General features: G+C 39.1%; 1 protein-coding gene across 2 annotated transcripts in view; it reads right to left on the reverse strand.

The window, feature by feature from the left end:
* The window catches only part of ORC2 (origin recognition complex subunit 2), a 61635-nt gene that overhangs the window by 30874 nt on the left and 12368 nt on the right, over positions 1-18393 (reverse strand). For both annotated transcript variants that reach the window (XM_053596624.1, XM_053596623.1), the window contains 4 exons: positions 15931-16020; positions 7306-7398; positions 6059-6090; positions 2799-2856 (listed from right to left, as the gene is read on the reverse strand). In XM_053596624.1, the coding sequence (XP_053452599.1) occupies positions 2799-2856; positions 6059-6090; positions 7306-7398; positions 15931-15943 (196 nt within the window). In that variant the 5' untranslated portion in view covers positions 15944-16020. The remainder of the gene's footprint in view (positions 1-2798; positions 2857-6058; positions 6091-7305; positions 7399-15930; positions 16021-18393) is intronic.

The following is an 18393-nucleotide window of genomic DNA, read 5'->3' on the forward strand; positions in this document are numbered from 1 at the left end:
CGCCCAGAACTTCATTATTTTTAAATGGGGCAGTATGCTTCACCCTAGAGGATGACTCATGGTAACTGTCTTTTACTTCTGCCATACTCATGGACTAGCTTCCTAAGCTTCCCTTGCAAATAGAGTTGGCTACGTAACCCTATGTAGCTAGAAGCTTCTGGGAAAGATGCACCTCACAGAAGCCCTTGTTTTCACTCATAGCTTAAAGTTATGAAAGCCTCATTGCAATATGAAGTATCAAACCTAAAGATGAAAAATGCTGGTGGCAGAAAAAAACACAGGAAGAATCTGGGTCCTTAATGACACTGCGTCATTATAGCAAGGATGGAATTTCTGTCTCTATACTTCATATGATGTGAGATACTTAAAATGCCCATGACTTAAATCACCCCTGTGGAATTTTCTGTTGCTGCCAGCTAAGAATGCCACCCTAATAATACAGCATTCAGAAATCATAGCTACTATTAATACTACTACTAAAACATACACATTCTAGCCCAGAATTGATTTCAAGAATTAAGTTTTTCAATAAACCACAAACCCACTCCCACCACTCCCCAGAAATAACACAGCTAGTTTTATACTTATTAATGAGGATAAAGCTAGTTTCATACTTAACAGGTATAAATTGTTTTTAAGAATTAACTTCCAAAATATGAATAACTTTAACCGATCTGTCATATTTATTTTGAATAATAGATATATTTCAGAGGATTATCCAGAATTAATATACAACAAATATAAATACTAAATAAGAAAAAAAGAATAGGGACAATGGGTCAAGCGTGTGATCCTAGCACTTTGGGAAGCCAAGGCAGAATTGCTTGATCAGCCTAGGCAATAAAGTGAGATTCCACCGTTACAAAAAATTAAAAAAAAAAAAAAAAATTAGGCAGGGTTGGTGGAGTGAACCTATAGTCCTAGGTACTCAAGAGGCTGGGGGAGAAAGATTGCTTGAGCCCAGGAGTTTAAGGTTGCTGTGAGCTATAATAATACCATTGACTCATGGTAACTGTCTTTAACCAGGCAACAGAATGAGACTGTCTTACCAAAAAAAAAAAAAAACAAAGGCTAAACTGAGAGGAATGCCGGCTTATACAGCTTAGCAGATTAAGGTGTGCACTAACTGCTGCCCATGGTATGTGCATAGCTTAGAAGTGGAAGCAGGCTCCAGAAAATGTCTCTGCCTTATTTACACCTATACCTCCTACATGTAGGCATATATGCTTTTTGAGGTGACCCAGAAGGAAGAGGGAAATTCCCCTTCTCTCTAAAGAGGTCTCTTCTTCAGAGTAAGGAGAAAACAGGTAGATAGATTTGACAGAAAATAATAATCATGGGCAGCGCCTGTGGCTCAGTCGGTAGGGCGCCAGCCCCATATACCGAGGGTGGCGGGTTCAAACCCGGCCCCGGCCAAACTGCAACCAAAAAATAGCCGGGGGTTGTGGCAGGCGCCTGTAGTCCCGGCTGCTCGGGAGGCTGAGGGAAGAGAATCGCGTAAGCCCAAGAGTTAGAGGTTGCTGTGAGCCGTGTGATGCCACCGCACTCTACCGAGGGCCATAAAGTGAGACTCTGTCTCTACAAAAAAAAAAAAAAAGAAAAGAAAATAATAATCATAATTGTATGTTGTCTTTTACTACTTCAGATACCAATTTATTCAGCATTACAATTTTTATAGTGATTAAAAATATAGTTTTAACAGCCCTTTGAAATTCATACCTTGAAAAGAAAGGACTACAGCATAAAGCCCTGATGTTTGGCTCAATTTAACAATGTTAGCTAATATTATTATTCCCAAGGAGTCAACACCAAGCTAGGAGCTGACATTTTTCTGAAATATAAAAGTCAGTCTTACCACTGAGTGTAAGGAATTAAAAAAAAAAAAAGAAAACAAATATAAAGGTCAATAAGTCATTTGCTCCTAAGTTAAACATTCCCAAATCTGAAACTATTTTTAATTTCCCAAAAGGTAGGACCCACGTCTATTTAGTTGACTTTGTATGGCATTCAATACAACTATGAATATTTAATATTATTTCATTGTAAAATTGCTAAATAAATCAGTAGAACCACTTCCAAACTATCTTCAAAAAGATTAACAGGCGTGCTATTTAATTGGAGAGATATTTTAACTGACTTCAATGTCCATTAACTATAATGTGAAAGATACAGCGCTGAATGTTGGAGTTAAAAGATAAGATATAGTACTTGCCCTTAAGCAATCTACAGTTGGAGGACACGAGCACATCCTTTCTTTCATGAAAAGAAACAGCAATAAGTAATCATAATAATTATTACGATAACAGATAACTAATAGCTAATAGTTGTTAAGGTCATAGCAATGTCAAGCACTACACTAAGAACTTTTGATGTCCTTTATTTCGATTAATCTTCAAAACATCTCTGAGGCTGGTAGTAGTATCATTATACCTATTTCAAGAATGAAAAATTGAGGCACATAGAGGTCCCAGTAAATAGCAGACCAAAACCAAGCAGCTGAAGTCTAGAATCTGTATACTTAACTATTACTGCCCTTAATTTTTTTTAATTTAAAAAAATTTTATCTTATTTATTTAAATTTCAGGTTAACATGAGGTTACAAACAACTAGGTTACAATGTTTGCGTTTATTAGGTACAGTCCCTCTTGAAGTTGTGTCCCACACCTAAGAGGTGTCCCATATACCCTTATACTGCCCATTAAGTGGGACCACACCAAACCCCCTCCCCCTCCATACTCCCATGCCCTTTGTTTAGATGTTACTTTTTACAAAATCTTCAGGTAAAAAGAAATACATACCTATTAATCTTTTTCTTAGACTACGAGGTGTTATTGACAGAAGTTCACTTTTGTCATTCTGTTTAAAAATAAAAAAGCGTAATAGCTAAATAAGTTAATATTATAAAAATGAATGACTAATGTGAATGAAAGAAGCTTGAAAACTCCCATTAGACTAAATTACAACTAGATGAGCCTAGTTCCTAGAACTAGAAGATAATGACAAATGAATTTGTTGAAACAAAAAGCAAGAATCTAACAACAAAACAACTTAACAAATTTCAAAGGATTACAAAAGCGACTCTAGAAACCGAATTTCAGACATTTGTATAGTATATATATAAAAAGTATTAAGTGGGCAGCGCCTGTGGCTCAGTGAGTAGGGTGTTGGCCCCATACCAGCCAAACTGCAACAAAAACCCAGCCCCAGCCAAACTGCAACAAAAAAATAGCCAGGTGTTGTGGCAGGCACCTGTGGTCCCAGCTACTCGAGAGGCTGAGGCAAGAGAATTGTCTAAGCCCAGGAGTTGGAGGTTGCTGTGAGCTGTGATGTAGGGCACTCTACTGAGGGTGACAAAGTGATACCCTGTCACTAAAAAAAAAAAAAAAAAAGTATATAAAGTATGTAAAGAACAAAACATGATTATATCAGCCTTTGAATCTCTTTTTACCTATCAGATTGGTATTTTTTAAAAGGAAATAATGTGAAATGATGATGACCATGAAAGGAAATGGGCACTCCAGTCAATATTATATGGCAATGGACTTTTTAATGTGCTAGAAATTTACTGATGTTTAAAATATTACATTCTATAAAGAAGAGAGAAATAAAGATGTATACATTTTTACTTTCTGCATTTAAAAATTTTAAACTTTATGGAAGTACAAAGTATGTTTTCTTCTCATATACTTTGACACTATTAAATTTCTAGCATATTAAAATGTTTACTGTTAGATACACATTAATTTCTGGCACTACTGATAAAAAAGATAAAGTACATTACGTTTGGCAAAATATGAAAATATGACAAAAAATGTTAAGTCTATCATCTTGTTACTAGGTTTATGGTACTAGTAACAAATGTCAATAAAATCTGATTTGGGATATTAAGAATAGTACTATAATGCCTAAGCTGATTCCTCACCAACAGGTTTATATAGTATGTTTCAATTTTTTTTTCTTTCCTGAGACAGAGTCTCACTATGTCACCCTCAATAGTGCCGTGGCATCACAGCTCACGGCAACCTCAAACTCTTGGGCTTACTCTCTTGCTTCAGTTTCCCAAGTAGCTGGGACTACAGGCGCCTGCCACAATACCTGGCTGTTTTTTTGTTGCAACTGTCATTGTTGTTTAGCAGGCCTGGTCTGGGTTCCAACCCTCTGGCCTTGGTGTTATGTGGCTGGCGCCCTAACCACTGAGCTACGGGTGCCGAGCCATGTTTCAAATTTTTTGATAAAGATCCTCAAGATTGTTTTTACATTTTGGCTCAGTGCCCATAACTCAGTGGTTAGGGTGCTGGCCACATACACCGAGGTAGGTGGGTTTGAACCTGGTCCAGGCCTGCTAAACAGTAATGACAATTGCAACTGAAAAATAACTGGGTGTTGTGGAGGATGCCTATATTCCAGCTACTTGGGATGCTGAGGCAAGAGAATCTCTAAAGCCCAAGAATTTGAGGTTGCCGTGAGCTGTGATGCTACAGCACTCTACCGAGGATGACATAGTGAGACTCTGTCTCAAAAAAATAAAAATAAATATATTTTTTTACATTTTGCCATCTTGATCCAGTACACATGTGTATATGTATATATAAAACTGAAAAAAAAATTAAAACAATACTTACAAAATGGAAATTTTAAATTCTTTTCTATTTCATTATTAAAAATAAGGCTATATTCTACTAAACTGGTTTCAAGAATGAGAATTGAGACAACCATCTCCTTGCTGTTTCTATCAATACTAAAGCATCACATCCCCAACTTTACCCAACATCAATTAGTTCCCCATCTTGAAAAGCCTTCCTTATACCACTTGAACATAGGATCCCAAACCCTATAGATTATTTTCTATTTAACTTGCTTTTCTAAGACAGTATAGTAAGACTCTGTCACAGTGATGTTGTTTCTCATTGCAGTGTGTAGCTTTGTTTGAGCAACAAGTTTTCTGACCATCATTCAGGAGTGCTGACAAGATCTATGTGCTGTAAATACAAATTGAAACAAGAATGCTATAACGTATCTAAGTTTTTGAATGGATTATGGCAATGAATTTTTTTTTATAGTGATACAATAAGACTTATATGAGACATAGGGAAATAAGCATTATTAAAGACAGAGAAGATTCTCACATAGCTAATGCCACTCCTAGACTTGCCTAAACAGGGCATTCTTGCAAAGGCCATAAATATCTAGACTCACATTTTTATTTAAGGGTCTGCTTAACTCAATCTGTATGTAAGCCCAAGCATGCCTAAACCTACTGCCACCCAGGGTTGACACTCTGACCACCCACATACTTAATGTCCTGGATTCGTCTCTGACTACTTGGGTGTGGCCAAATCAGGTAGGGCCACTTGACAAGGCATAGTGAAAAAATAAAACCAGAAACACAAAGGATGAGATGAGAACTGTCAATTTCTTTTAGATGCCCTGGAATGAATTTACCTAAAATAGTTTAGTTTTCAAATATAAAAGGAAAGCAGGCTCAGCACCTGTGGCTCAAGCAGCTAAGGCACCAGCCACATACACCTGAGCTGGTGGGTTTGAATCCAGCCCGGGCCCACCAAACAACGATGGCTGCAACAAAAAAATAGCCAGGTGTTGTGGCGAGTGCCTGTAATCCCGGCTACTTGGGAGGCGGAGGCAGGAGAATCGGGTGAGCTCAGGAGTTAGGAGGTTGCTGTGAGCTGTGATACCACAGCACTCTACCCAGAGCGACAGCTTGAGACTCTGTCTCAAAAAAAAAAAAGAAAAACAAAACAAAACACTAAAAATTTCAGGCCAGCTGCACTAAATTAAAAATACCCAGGGATAGTTCTGGAACAGCAAAAAAAAGAACAACAGTTTGGTCCAAAAAGCCTAGCTTCATTTTCCAGCATTTTTCCTTCTGGTTACATGAACTCGAGCAAGTCATTTCATCTTGCTGAACATCAAATTCTCCATCTATTACTTAGCACTATATAAATTAAGAGATAAAAATTTCCATGAACTTTTGGCTATTTGTTAGCATGTCTTACTTTGTAACACTAAAGGTGTTGCTTGTTTTTAGTCAGTTGCTTACCTTCAGTTCAACTCTGTCTGGAGCAGAATGCTCTAAAGAATGAAACAAAAAGCCATGACTTACTACAAATATTTTAATTACATCTCCACTAGAGGTTGTATTATCACTACTAATTACGTGATTACTCTCATTAATTTCAGTGACTTCCTACATTTCTATAGCATTCTAACAAGAAAAAAATGGAGCCCTCTTTTTTTTTTTCTTTTTTGAAACAGAGTTTTACTTTGTCGCCCTCAGTAGAGTACTGTGGCGTCACAGCTCACAGCAAGCTTCAACTCCTGGACTTAAGCAATTCTCCTGCCTCAGCCCCACCCCCAGTAAGCTAAAAATGGAGCCCTTTTTATTTTTGATTATTACAAAGGTCACAGGGATAGAGGCTCAATGGCGCAAGCTACTCAGGAGGTTGAGCAGGAAGATCACTTGAGCCCAGGAGTTCGAGGCTACGATACACTATGATTACACTTGTGAATAGCCACTGCATTCTAGCCTGGGCAATACAGTGAGATCCCATCTTGAATAAAAAATAAATGAAGATTAAAAAGCACACTGTTTAGGGCGGCGCCTGTGGCTCAGTCGGTAAGGCGCCGGCCCCATATACCGAGGGTGGCGGGTTCAAACCCGGCCCCGGCCAAACTGCAACCAAAAAAAATAGCCGGGCGTTGTGGCGGGCGCCTGTAGTCCCAGCTGCTCGGGAGGCTGAGGCAAGAGAATCGCCTAAGCCCAGGAGTTGGAGGTTGCTGTGAGCTGTGTGAGGCCACGGCACTCTACCGAGGGCCATAAAAGTGGGACTCTGTCTCTACAAAAAAAAAAAAAAAAAAAAAAAAAAAAAAAAAAAGCACACTGTTTAATCTAGTGGGAATGGGTCATTCAAAATAGCTGCTCCACAATCCTCTGCAATCTATAAAACATATAAACCTCAAAAGCGTTTTATTTCATATAGCATTTGCCAGGGCCAAATCTTCCATTAATAATTGTGTAACTCAAGCAAATGACAATGGGACTTAAAAGACTACTTCTAGTTGGCCTTGTCAACTTGCATAATCTCAGTTAGCATAGATATATTCCCCTTTTGTTGACTGCTTAATATGAACAGTAAGGTACACAGGTCAGAGTATTAACTGCACTCTACTGAATGAATTTTCAGAGTAGAAAAGAATATTTAAAAATTCACATACATGAGAAAAAAGTAACCTCTAACTTGAAGCAACTACGAAAACTCCTTTTAAAAAACTGAGGTAATGTCTTACCTTTGCTACTTTGAGGAATGTTTATCATAACTTCAGGATCATTCTTCAAACTGAATGAATCACTTTTTCTTGGTGTTTTTGCCAGTTCTGAAGCTATAAACAAACCATGAAATATATTTAAAAACCCTTTAGAGGACAACAGCACATGAAAAAGGGAAACAGCCTTATTTCGTTTATATAATTCTTTTTTTGAGACACAGTCTCAGTCTAACTCATAGCAACCTCAAACTCCTAGGTTCAAGTGATACCCCTGCCTCAGCGTTCTGAGTACATGGGACTACGGGTGCCTGCCACAATGCCCAGCCAGGTTTTTCTATTTTTAAAAGAGACAGGGTCTCACTCTTGTTCACAATGGGCTGGAATTCCTGAGCTCAAGGGATTCTCCCACCTTGGCCTCCCAGAGTGCTAGGATTATAGGCATGAGCCATCAGGCACAGCCATTTACATAAATTCCTCTTTTTTTTTCTGAGACAGAGTCTCAATGTGTCACCATTGGTAGAGTGCCATGATGTCACAGCTCATAGCAACCTCAAACTCTTGGGTTTAAGTGATTCTCTTGTCCCAGCCTCCTATTAGCTCAGACTATAGGCGCCCGCCAAAACGCCTGGCTATTTTTTTGTTATTGTTGTCGTTGTTTAGCAGGCCTGGGCTTGGTTCGAACTCGCTAGCCTCAGTGTATGTGGCTGGTGACCTAGCTACTGAGCTATAGGCGCCAAGCCTACATAAATTCTTTAAAAAACCAAAACCTACTTTCACCAGATTGATTACTAAACCTAGTCATATTAAAAGTACTACTAGGCCAGGCACAGTGGCTCACTCTTGTAGTCCCAGCTACTTAGGAGGTTGAGGCAAAAGGATTACTTGAGCCCACAGAGTGTAAGGTTGCTGTGAGCTAGGCTGAAGCTAAGGAATTCTACCCAGGGTGACACAGTGAGACTCTGTCTCAAAAAAAAAAAAAAAGGCATTACTTTTTTTCTCATCTATTTAATTAGCTGTCTTCTCCATATCTTCAAATCTTCCTTCAATTATCCATGTTTCTCAAAACAAAGAACATGGACATTGCTGCCTTCTCTAATTATCATACTCTCTTCTTGCCTTTAACCACTTACATTCCTTCCATTTCTGACCATTATTTACCTGAGGCACATCTTTGCAAGGGGGTAAGAAAGAAGGGCCAGAAAGTGGGAACTAAGATTAAATAAAAACTATGAGTAGTTAAAATCACATTTTAAAATTTCTTACATCTTCCACAAAGTGTGGTACACTTTATTTTGTGTCTAAAGCTCTACAATACATATGAATAATGTATAAAATATGTTATAGAACAGATGGCCATTTCTACAATCGAGCAGATGAAACAGTGAGTTTCCGTGTAGGGGCCATTTTAAATGAAAAATATAACCTTTAATGATGCTCCCACTCGCACTGTGAGATGCATGGGAGAAATGATCCCAAATGAAAGAACAGATTTACCTTTCCCAAGTTAATATCAACACTGGGATATTGCTCACTGAGAAAAAAGGTACATACTAAATTATCTCCCTTTGAACATTTTTAATGGAGAAAATATAGTTGAATTTGCATAAGTTAAAGCCATTTTACTGGCTCCTAAACCCTTTCTAACCCTGCTTCCATTTTTATCCTCTAATCTTGAAACTGTCGTAAGATACTCAGGATAAGCTCCACAAATGCACTGGCTTCTTGTTTTTTCTTAAATTTCCTTGGTCAATTATATGATTCACCAGGGATTTTTTACTTAAATCTTCCCTGGATAATATTTGTATTATTTGGGTCTTATAACTATATGCCGGTCACCTGGCTACTTTTGGTATTTATTCCATCTCTTCCTCACTGTCCTCATGCTTCCCAACATTCTAGGCACTTGGATTAAAGGCTGCTGATCAACAGGATAGGGGAAAAAACTCATATCAACAAAAGCACATTAAGTACAAAGCAACTTAGCTGAGATAATTTCAGTTTTCTATTGAAACATTAAAAAGTCTCTGATTTAGTAACTATTAAACTACAAAGGAACAGGGAAAAAGAAAAGAATTGAAAAGGAAAAAGAAGAAGATAGTCATTCATATGAGCATATAGAGATAGGCAGATATTTGAATATCTCTTGGACGAATCAAACTCAGCATGTCTAAAAAGCCCTAAGAACAATGCTAGTACAATTACTTTCCCCCCAAAACGCCTCTTCCTACTCTATTCCCTCTCCTATCTCACAGTACCTATCTATAAAGATGCTAAGTCTAGAAATCAGAAGATCATCCTAGAATCCAGCTTCCTTACCCTACCCCATTCTTTTTTTTTTTTTTTTTGAGACACAGTCTCAAGCTATTGCCCTGGGTAGAGTGCCTTGCAGTCACAGCTCACAGCAATCTCAAACTCTTGGAGCTTAAGCAATTCTCTTGCCTCAGCCTCCCAAGTAGCTGGGACTATAGGTGCCTGCCACAACGCCCAGATATATATCTATTTTCTTGGTTGTAGTTGTCATTGTTGTTTGGCAGGCCCAGGCTGGATTCGAACCTGCCAGCTTTAATGTACGTGGCTGGCGCCCTAGCCACTGAGCTACAGGTGCTGAGCCTACCCTAGCCCATTCTTGACTGCATCTCTAGTTTATCACCTCACTCTACTCCTACAGGTCCCACCTTCACTGTCACCATTTCCACCTGGACTCTTTTAAGTGTAGCTGGTTCACATCGCCAGCATGAGCATTCTAAGATTCAATTCTAATCAAGTAACCTTTCTACTAAAAACCACCCAATGACTTCTCCTCACTTTATCCATACATGGAATATATACTCCTTTGCTTGATATACAGACCCTTCATTATTCAGCCCTACCTTAACAAGTACCATCTTTACTAGAATCCATTTTGCAGTTTGTGCTCCTATCATACCTTGGGACTTGCCGTTTCCTGAATGAATCATGCCTTTTCCTCTTGAATATCCCCATCTCCTAGTCTTCCTGACACTTTTTTCCTTTGGTCAACATATCTTCCTAATTTTTATTTTAATTTCAGATTAATATGAAGGTACAATTAGGTCACAATGTTTGCATTTGTTAAAGTCCCTGTTGTAGTTGTGTCCTGAACCCAAGAGACGTGCCATAAACCCTTTCATTGTGCCCATTAGGTGGGGGTACCTCAATCCCCCTCCCTTCTCCCCTCTCATCTCTCCCTCCAATTTGAATTGAGTTTTTCTCCTATGTGGGCATGAATTAGTTCATCTACTGGCTTCACAATAGTATCAAGTACCTGGATGTTTGCTTTTCCAGTTTTGCACACATATAACTTATTTTTTTGCAGTTTTTGGCCAGGGCTGGGTTTGAACCTGCCACCTCCGGCATATGGGGCCAGCACACTACTCCTTTGAGCCACAGGAGCCACCCCTGCTTTTCCAGTTTTGTGACACTTTACTACCTGATACATGCTTATTCATCCCTTAAGAACTTGCACTATCACCCATTATCCTTGTTTTCTCTCAAAAGAATTCCTTTTTACTTTGGGTAACCACTGTAGCTTGTATATAACTCTATGAAAGCTGTGTGTAATAACAGTTACAGGTGCAACCTTTGAATTAAACAGGAGTGGGATTTAAACTCAGCTCTACCACCTCTCTGTGATTTTGGACAAGGGCTCAACCTCTCTAGTTTCGGTCTCCACAGTATCATCTAAATAGATGGACAGGTAAGTCACTGAGCACAAATCCTAGCATACTGAAACTGCTTAGCAGAAACTTACAAACAATTCTTTTACTTCTGTTTTTATTTCTATCAATAGGTATAATCGTCACTAATCTGTGGAAAAAGTGTCTCATTTTGTGGAATCCTTTGTCTTCTCTTCTGAGAAGTCAAGAAATGACTGATGAATGGAATACTGTCACGGAACAGGAGCTCCTCAGATACACTTTCAAATGCAGGTCTTACATGACTTAGAATTACTTTTTATAAGTATTAGCAAAAATACAGATACTACTGCTTGGCCCTATCAAACCTCCTGTCCAACCTGCTTCCCTTCTCATCACAGCTCACAGCAACCTCAAACTCTTGGGTTCAAGAGATTCTCTAGTCTCAGCCTCCCAGGTAGCTGGGACTATAGGCGTCTGCCACAACACCTGGCTATTTTTTCCTGAAGTTGTCATCACTGCTGTTTAGCTGCCTGGGCCGGGTTTGAACCTGCCAGCCTTGGTATATATGGCCAGGGCTGTAACCACTGTGCTACGGGTGCTGAGCCGCAAGGTGTTTTTTATATTTAAAATAAACACCCTTCATTCCATTTCTAACCTCTTCTCTAGGGCCAAAGTACAATAATGCTATGATGAACATTTTCCTAATTTCCTTATTCCAAATCACCCTATATTTTAGTACTACTCAAAGTATATGGTCCATGAGCTAGTATCAGTCCATAAACTGGTACTGATTTATGGTAAGTACAGAAATTAAGAATAAATGTTTAGAAATCTTTAGTTATTTGATTTGCTGCAATATTCAGATTCATGAACACATTTCACTGAACAAGGAATCAGCTCAAGTTATGCACAACAGGACACGTTCAACACGGGATATTTCCAAGTTAATTTGTCAAACTCAATTCAAAAGTATATATGGCTGGGTTCAGTGGCTCACACCTGTAATCCCAGCATTTGGGAGGCCAAGGCAGGTGGATTAACTGAGTTCACAGATTTGAGACCAGCCTGAGTCAAGAGTGAGACCTCCTCTCTAAAAATAGTCGGGTGTTGTGGCAGGCACCTGTAGTCCCAGCTACATGGGAGGCTGAGGCAAGAGAACCACTTAAGCCCAAGAGTTTGAGATTGCTGTGAGCTGTGATGCCACAGCACTCTACCAAGGGCAAAAAAGTGAGACTGTCTCAAAAAATAAAAATAAAAAAGGTGTATAAAACGTGGAATCTGTAAGTTCACCAAAAGATAATACAAAATGTTTGCTGAAAGTGTACATATAAGCATATAATATGGTGAATCACTACTTAACATACAACTTAATTAAAAATGAAAGTGACAAATAGTTCTAAATAGCGATTCTCTATGTCAGGGGCCGACAAGCTATAAGCCTAAGACCTAATCAGTCTTTCACTTATTTTAAGTAAAGTTTTATGGGAACACAGACACAGCATCATCTTCCATCATCTATATCTGCTTTCGGGTTACAACAGCAAACCTGGCCATCACAGAGACTATCCGGCCTATAGAGCCAAAAATATTTACTGTCTGGCTCTTTACAGAAAAGTGTCTGCTGGCCTCTCCTCTATATCAATCACCTATATGCATACTTTCAATTCATGTGTAAAGCTTTTGTAATTTTTTTCTGGCTCCTACTTCATATTTGTTTTGATGATATTAAGTGAAATATAATGGTAAAGCTGTTGAACCTGATAATAAAAAAGTAAGAGTATTGGGCGGCACCTGTGGCTCAGCGGGTAGGGCACCAGACCCATATACCACGAGTGGTAGGTTCAAATCTGGCCCCGGCCAAACTGCAACAAAAAAAATAGCCAGGTGTTGTGTGTGGGCGCCTGTAGTCCCAGCTACTTGGGAGGCTGAGGCAAGAGAATTCCCTAAGCCCAGGAGTTAGAGGTTGCTGTGAGCTGTGTGATACCACAGCACTCCACTGAGGGCCATAAAGTGAGACTCTGGTCTCTACAAAAAAAAAAAAAGGGGGGGGGTATAAAATTTGTGCATCTTTTATTTTTCATTTCACTAATAATTCATCTCTATTGCATTTTACACAACAAACTAATCTGTGCCAAATTATAACTTCTCATCAATGTATTATCTGGCCTGTCTTACACACACACACACGGGTCATTACAAATGTTTTGAGATACACAAAAATCAAGAAATGTAAGAAACAAACGAAGCCCTCCCAGCAACCCTGAGAAGCCAAGCAAGTTAAAACTTGCATGGGTGGATCAGAAAGGACACTATTGGCTATTTCTTGGGAGTGAAATAATGGACTGTAATAGTCTGTCTCAAAACTTTTGTAGTGTGTGTATATACACACAGAAATAAGTCACTATGAAAGTTTTATGTTTCTTGATTTTTCCATATCTCAAAACTTTTGTAATAACCAATATTTATGTATATATATATATTTTAAAGATAATTATTTTACTTCACATACTTATATACATTTGTAGCAATAACACTTAAAACTAGCATCTCCCAAACCATCTCAACCCCAGCACCTGGTAACTACCATTATTTTCTTTGCTTCTACTATGGCTTTTTTTTTTTTTGAGATACAGTCTCACTCTGTTGTTCCAGTTTAGAGTGCCATGACACCATCCTAGCTCACAGTAACCTTGAACCCTTAGGTTCAAGTGATTCTCCTGCCCTAGCCTCCCAAATAGCTGAACTCCACCACAATGCCTGGCTAATTTTTTCTATTTTTAGTAGAGATGGGGTCTTGCTCTTGCGAAGGTTGGTCTCGAACTTTTAAGCTCAAGCAACCCTCCAATCTCAGCCTCTCAGAGTGCTAGGATTATAGGTGTGTTCCACTGTACTCAGCCTTATTATATGATTCTTTATGTCAATAATTCAGTTTGGCAAATGACTAACTCATGTTCAGAAACACAGGTTTTATAACTGCTTCCTTTACGTCATCAGTGTTAACGTGTAACGAGTGTGATTTTTACATGACCAGAAATGTTTACACAGGTCATTGGCTAATGACTGAATAAAAAATGCACCACTTAAGAAATATACATATGTTGGGCGGTGCCTGTGGCTCAGTGAGTAGGGTGCTGGCCCCATATACTGAGGGTGGTGGGCTCAAACCCAGCCCCGGCCGAACTGCAACAAAAAAATAGCCGGGCGTTGTGGCGGGCGTCTGTAGTCCCAGCTGCTCGGGAGGCTGAGGCAAGAGAATCACATAAGCCCAAGAGCTGGAGGTTGCTGTGAGCTGTGTGACGCCACGGCACTCTACCGAGGGCAGTAAAGTGAGACTCTGTCTCCACAAAAAAAAAAAAACCTAAAAAAAAAAAAAAGAAATATACATGTTTTATAATTACAGATTATAAGCCCTCTTATAGAACTATTTTTTACCAGATAGACAACTACATACTCTTGACTTTCTGGTACTACCAAACCTTTGTGTATTATGGATCTTGTTAATTTTCAAAGGGCTTTCGTGTATATCATTCCCTTCCCTTAAAGCTTTCAAAAATGGGCCAGGTGCAGTGGCTCATGCCTGTAATCCTAGCACTCTGGGAGGCTGAGACAGGTAGAATGCTTGAGCTCAGGAGTTTAAGACCAGTCAAAGCAAGAGCAAGACTTCATCTCTATTAAAGATAGAAAAATTAGCTGGGCGTTGTGGTGAGCTCCTATAGTAGTCCCAGATACTTGGGAAGCTGAGGCATGAGGATCCTTGAGCCCAAGAGTTTGAGGTTGCTGTGAGCTAGGCTGATTTCATAGCACTCTACCCAGGGTGACAGAGTGAGACTGTGTCTCAAAAAAAAAAAAAAGCTTTTAAAAATGACATCAAACTACAAGATCCAATTCCACTGTCATCTGAATTTTTTTTTTTTTTGAGACAGAGTCCCACTATGTTGCCCTCAATAGAGTGCCATGGTGTCACAGAGCACAGCAACCTCCAACTCTTGGGCTTAAGCGATTCTCTTGCCTCAGCCTCCTAAGTAGCTGGTACTACAGGCGCCTGCCACAATGCCCAGATATTTTTTTTTTTACTGTTGTTGTAGTTGTCACTGTTGTTTAGCTGGCCCAGGCTGCATTCGAACCCACCACCCTCAGTGTATGTGGCCAGCGCCCTACTCACTGAGCTATGGGCACCGCCTTAGTTTAGTTTTCTTAAAATCACCAATTCAGGTGTAATTGATATAGGTGGAAACTTCAGTTAGAAAAACCATTTCTAACAATTTTTTTTGGTGGGAGTGGGGAGAAGACAGGGTCTTGCTCTGTTGCTCTAGCTAGAGTGCAGCAGCAGCAGCATCACGTTCGCTCAAAGCAATCGCAAACTCCTGGGCTCAACTGATCCTTCCGCCTTAGCCCCCCAAGTAGCTGGGAATTTAAAAACTCAAACCATCATGCCTAGCTAATTTTTCTTTTTGTAGAGATGGGATTTCATTCTTGCTCAGGCTGGTCTTGAATTCCTGAGCTCAAGGAATCCTCTTTCTTTGGCCTCTCAAAGTGATAGGATTATAGGTGTCTGGCACTGCACCTGGCTTTATTCCTAACAATTTTATGTAAAAGGTTTTCTATAATACAAACAACATTTTTCTAAACAAAGTGTAAAACTATTATTTAATCACTTCAGAATATCTTAAGTCATTCATTACTTCACAAAAATTTATTAAGAACCTAAGCTAGGTATTTTGGGAAGAAGAAAGGAAAAATGAAGACTGGGTTCCTACTATGAGAAGCTTATAATTTAGCTAAGAACAGAAAACATCTGAGCATGAAATAAAAATAATTTTACATACCATTTAAAATGACATCACTCTCTTACTCTATCATCATTCACTAATTGTAGGGACTCTCTCATCATTTTTCTAGGAAATGCAATGGGATGATAATCATGGGGAATGTGGTTATATACACCTTAGGAGAGGTGAATAGTAATTACAGAAACAGGAAAGCAACATACCTAATTTTGTCATCTTTTCAGAGTGTTTTCTATTCTGAAAAGAGTAAACTTTATTCCCACCATCTGTAGCAGAGCCATTTTTCAATGATTCTGAAAAAGAAAATGCAACATACATTTAAGATGAAAGCAAAAAGTTACTTACCAGGGGAAAAAAGATAAAAATCTTTTTTTTGGCCGGGGCTGGGTTTGAACCCACCACCTCTGGCATGTGGGACTGGCGCCCTACTCCTTGAGCCACAGGCGCCGCCCAAAAAAGATAAAAATCTTAACTAAAACTCACAGCCTTGCACACAGTTTTAGTAACAAATATATATGTGTGTAATATTTAAAAACACATAATAAAGAAAACAGACTATGACACTGTATATAAAATTTAACACACAAAACACAGATACACACAAAAATACAGGTAAAAACAAAAAACAAACCATAGACTACAATATATATTCACTTCATGACAGTAATTGCTTTGGGAGGAATAAAAGGGATTTTATTGGTTATATTTCTTTCTTGAATCAAATGTAGAAAGTACATCTGAGCAAGAGCAAGACCCTGTCTCTAAAAATAGCTGGGTGTTGGGACGGCGCCTGTGGCTCAGTGTGTAGGGCACTGACCCCATATACCGAGGGTGGTGGGTTCGAGCCCGGCCCCAGCCAAACTGCAACAAAAAAAAGCCGGGTGTTGTGGCGGACGCCTGTAGTCCCAGCTACTTGAGAGGCTGAGATAAGAGAATCGCCTAAGCCCAGGAGTTGGAGGTTGCTGTGAGATGTGTGACGCCACGGCACTCCTCTACCAAGGGTGATAAAGTGAGACTCTATCTCTACAAAAAAAAAAAAAAAAAATAGCTGGGTGTTGTGGTGGGCGCCTGTAGTCCCAGCTACTTGGGAGGCTGTGGCAAGAAAATCGCTTGAGCCCAGGAGTCTGAGGTTGCTGTGAGCTGTGATGCTACAGCACTCTAACTGAGGACAAGTGAGGGTGCCTCAAAAAAAAAAAGTACAATTGCTGAGGATGAAATTTAAACAGCTGTTGTATGGCAGAAGCTCTCTTAAAAGACCTGACTTACATGACATTCTTAAATCTCTGCTTTAAATATCAACAAGTGCTATCTCTAAAATATAGAAGGTTCATTTCTAATAGCCTACTCTCTAGCACAGCGATTCTCAAAGTGTGGTCTGGGGACTGTAGAGGTCTCTAAGGCCCAAACTACTTCATAATAATATTAAGGCATTAATTACCTTTTGACTCAGTCAAGACTGTACAGTGAAGTATTCCAGAAAGTACACAACATGTTATGATATATCACTTGGCTAATGGAATGTGTGAAGCAGATGTTAAAGATATTTTTTAAAATGTAAAACAATACCCTCCTCACTAATTTTCTTTTGGAAACAGATATATTTAAGTTCAATGAACAGTTAAACCTTTATAAGCTGACCACTCAAGGGACTGTAACAAATCATCAACATAAAAGGTGGTTAACATAAGGAACTAGGCCTGCTATACTGATACATACATGTGGTGTACGTCTAATACATGTAAATTAGGTCAACTTAAGGAGGTGGTCAGCTATGGAGGGTCTACTATATGTAATTTATGTTCATACGTAATAGTAATAGTCCCAAATTCTTCCAAAGTAGGTGTTCCCTTCAGTCTGTATTTGCACTAATATTTGATTTTAAAAAAACTCCTTAATCTTGCCAAACCAGTGGTAAAAAGTGCATCTCATGAAGAGCGGTATCTTAATTTCCATTTCCCTAATCACCAATTAGCTTCAAAGTTTTTTCACAAATGTTCTCTTTTAGAAGAAATATCTTTTCTATGCTATAGCCTGACTTTTCACTCTCTTATAGTATCAGATGAAAAGAAGTTGTTTTATTAAAAAAGACTTTGCACTAATCCTTTTACTATCTCCATAGTTGTCTTTTTTAGAATGTCACATAGTTGGAATCACACAGTAGGTAGCTTTTTTACATTGGCTTCATTCACTAAGTAACATGCTTTTAAGGTTCTTCTATTGCTTTTTAATGGCTTGATAGCGCTCTTTTTTTTTTGTAGAGACAAGAGTCTCACTTTATGGCCCTCGGTAGAGTGCCGTGGCATCACACAGCTCACAGCAACCTCCAACTCCTGGGCTTAAGTGATTTTCTTGCCTCAGCCTCTTGAGTAGCTGGGACTACAGGCGCCCGCCACAACGCCCGGCTATTTTTTGGTTGCAGTTTGTCTGGGGCTGGGTTTGAACCCACCACCCTCGGTATATGGGGCTAGTGCCTTATCCACCGAGTCACAGGCGCGGCCCGACAGCTCTCTTTTTATTTAAGCACTGAATAATATTCCATGGTCAGGTGGATGTATCAGTTTGTTTATCCATTCATTTACTGAAGGACATTTTTCTTGCTTCCAAGTTTTGGCAATTGTGAATAAAGCTACTGTAAAGGTCGACATGCAGGTATTTATATGGACATA

This window comes from Nycticebus coucang, chromosome 7, assembly GCF_027406575.1.
Source record: "Nycticebus coucang isolate mNycCou1 chromosome 7, mNycCou1.pri, whole genome shotgun sequence".
NCBI lineage: Eukaryota > Metazoa > Chordata > Mammalia > Primates > Lorisidae > Nycticebus > Nycticebus coucang.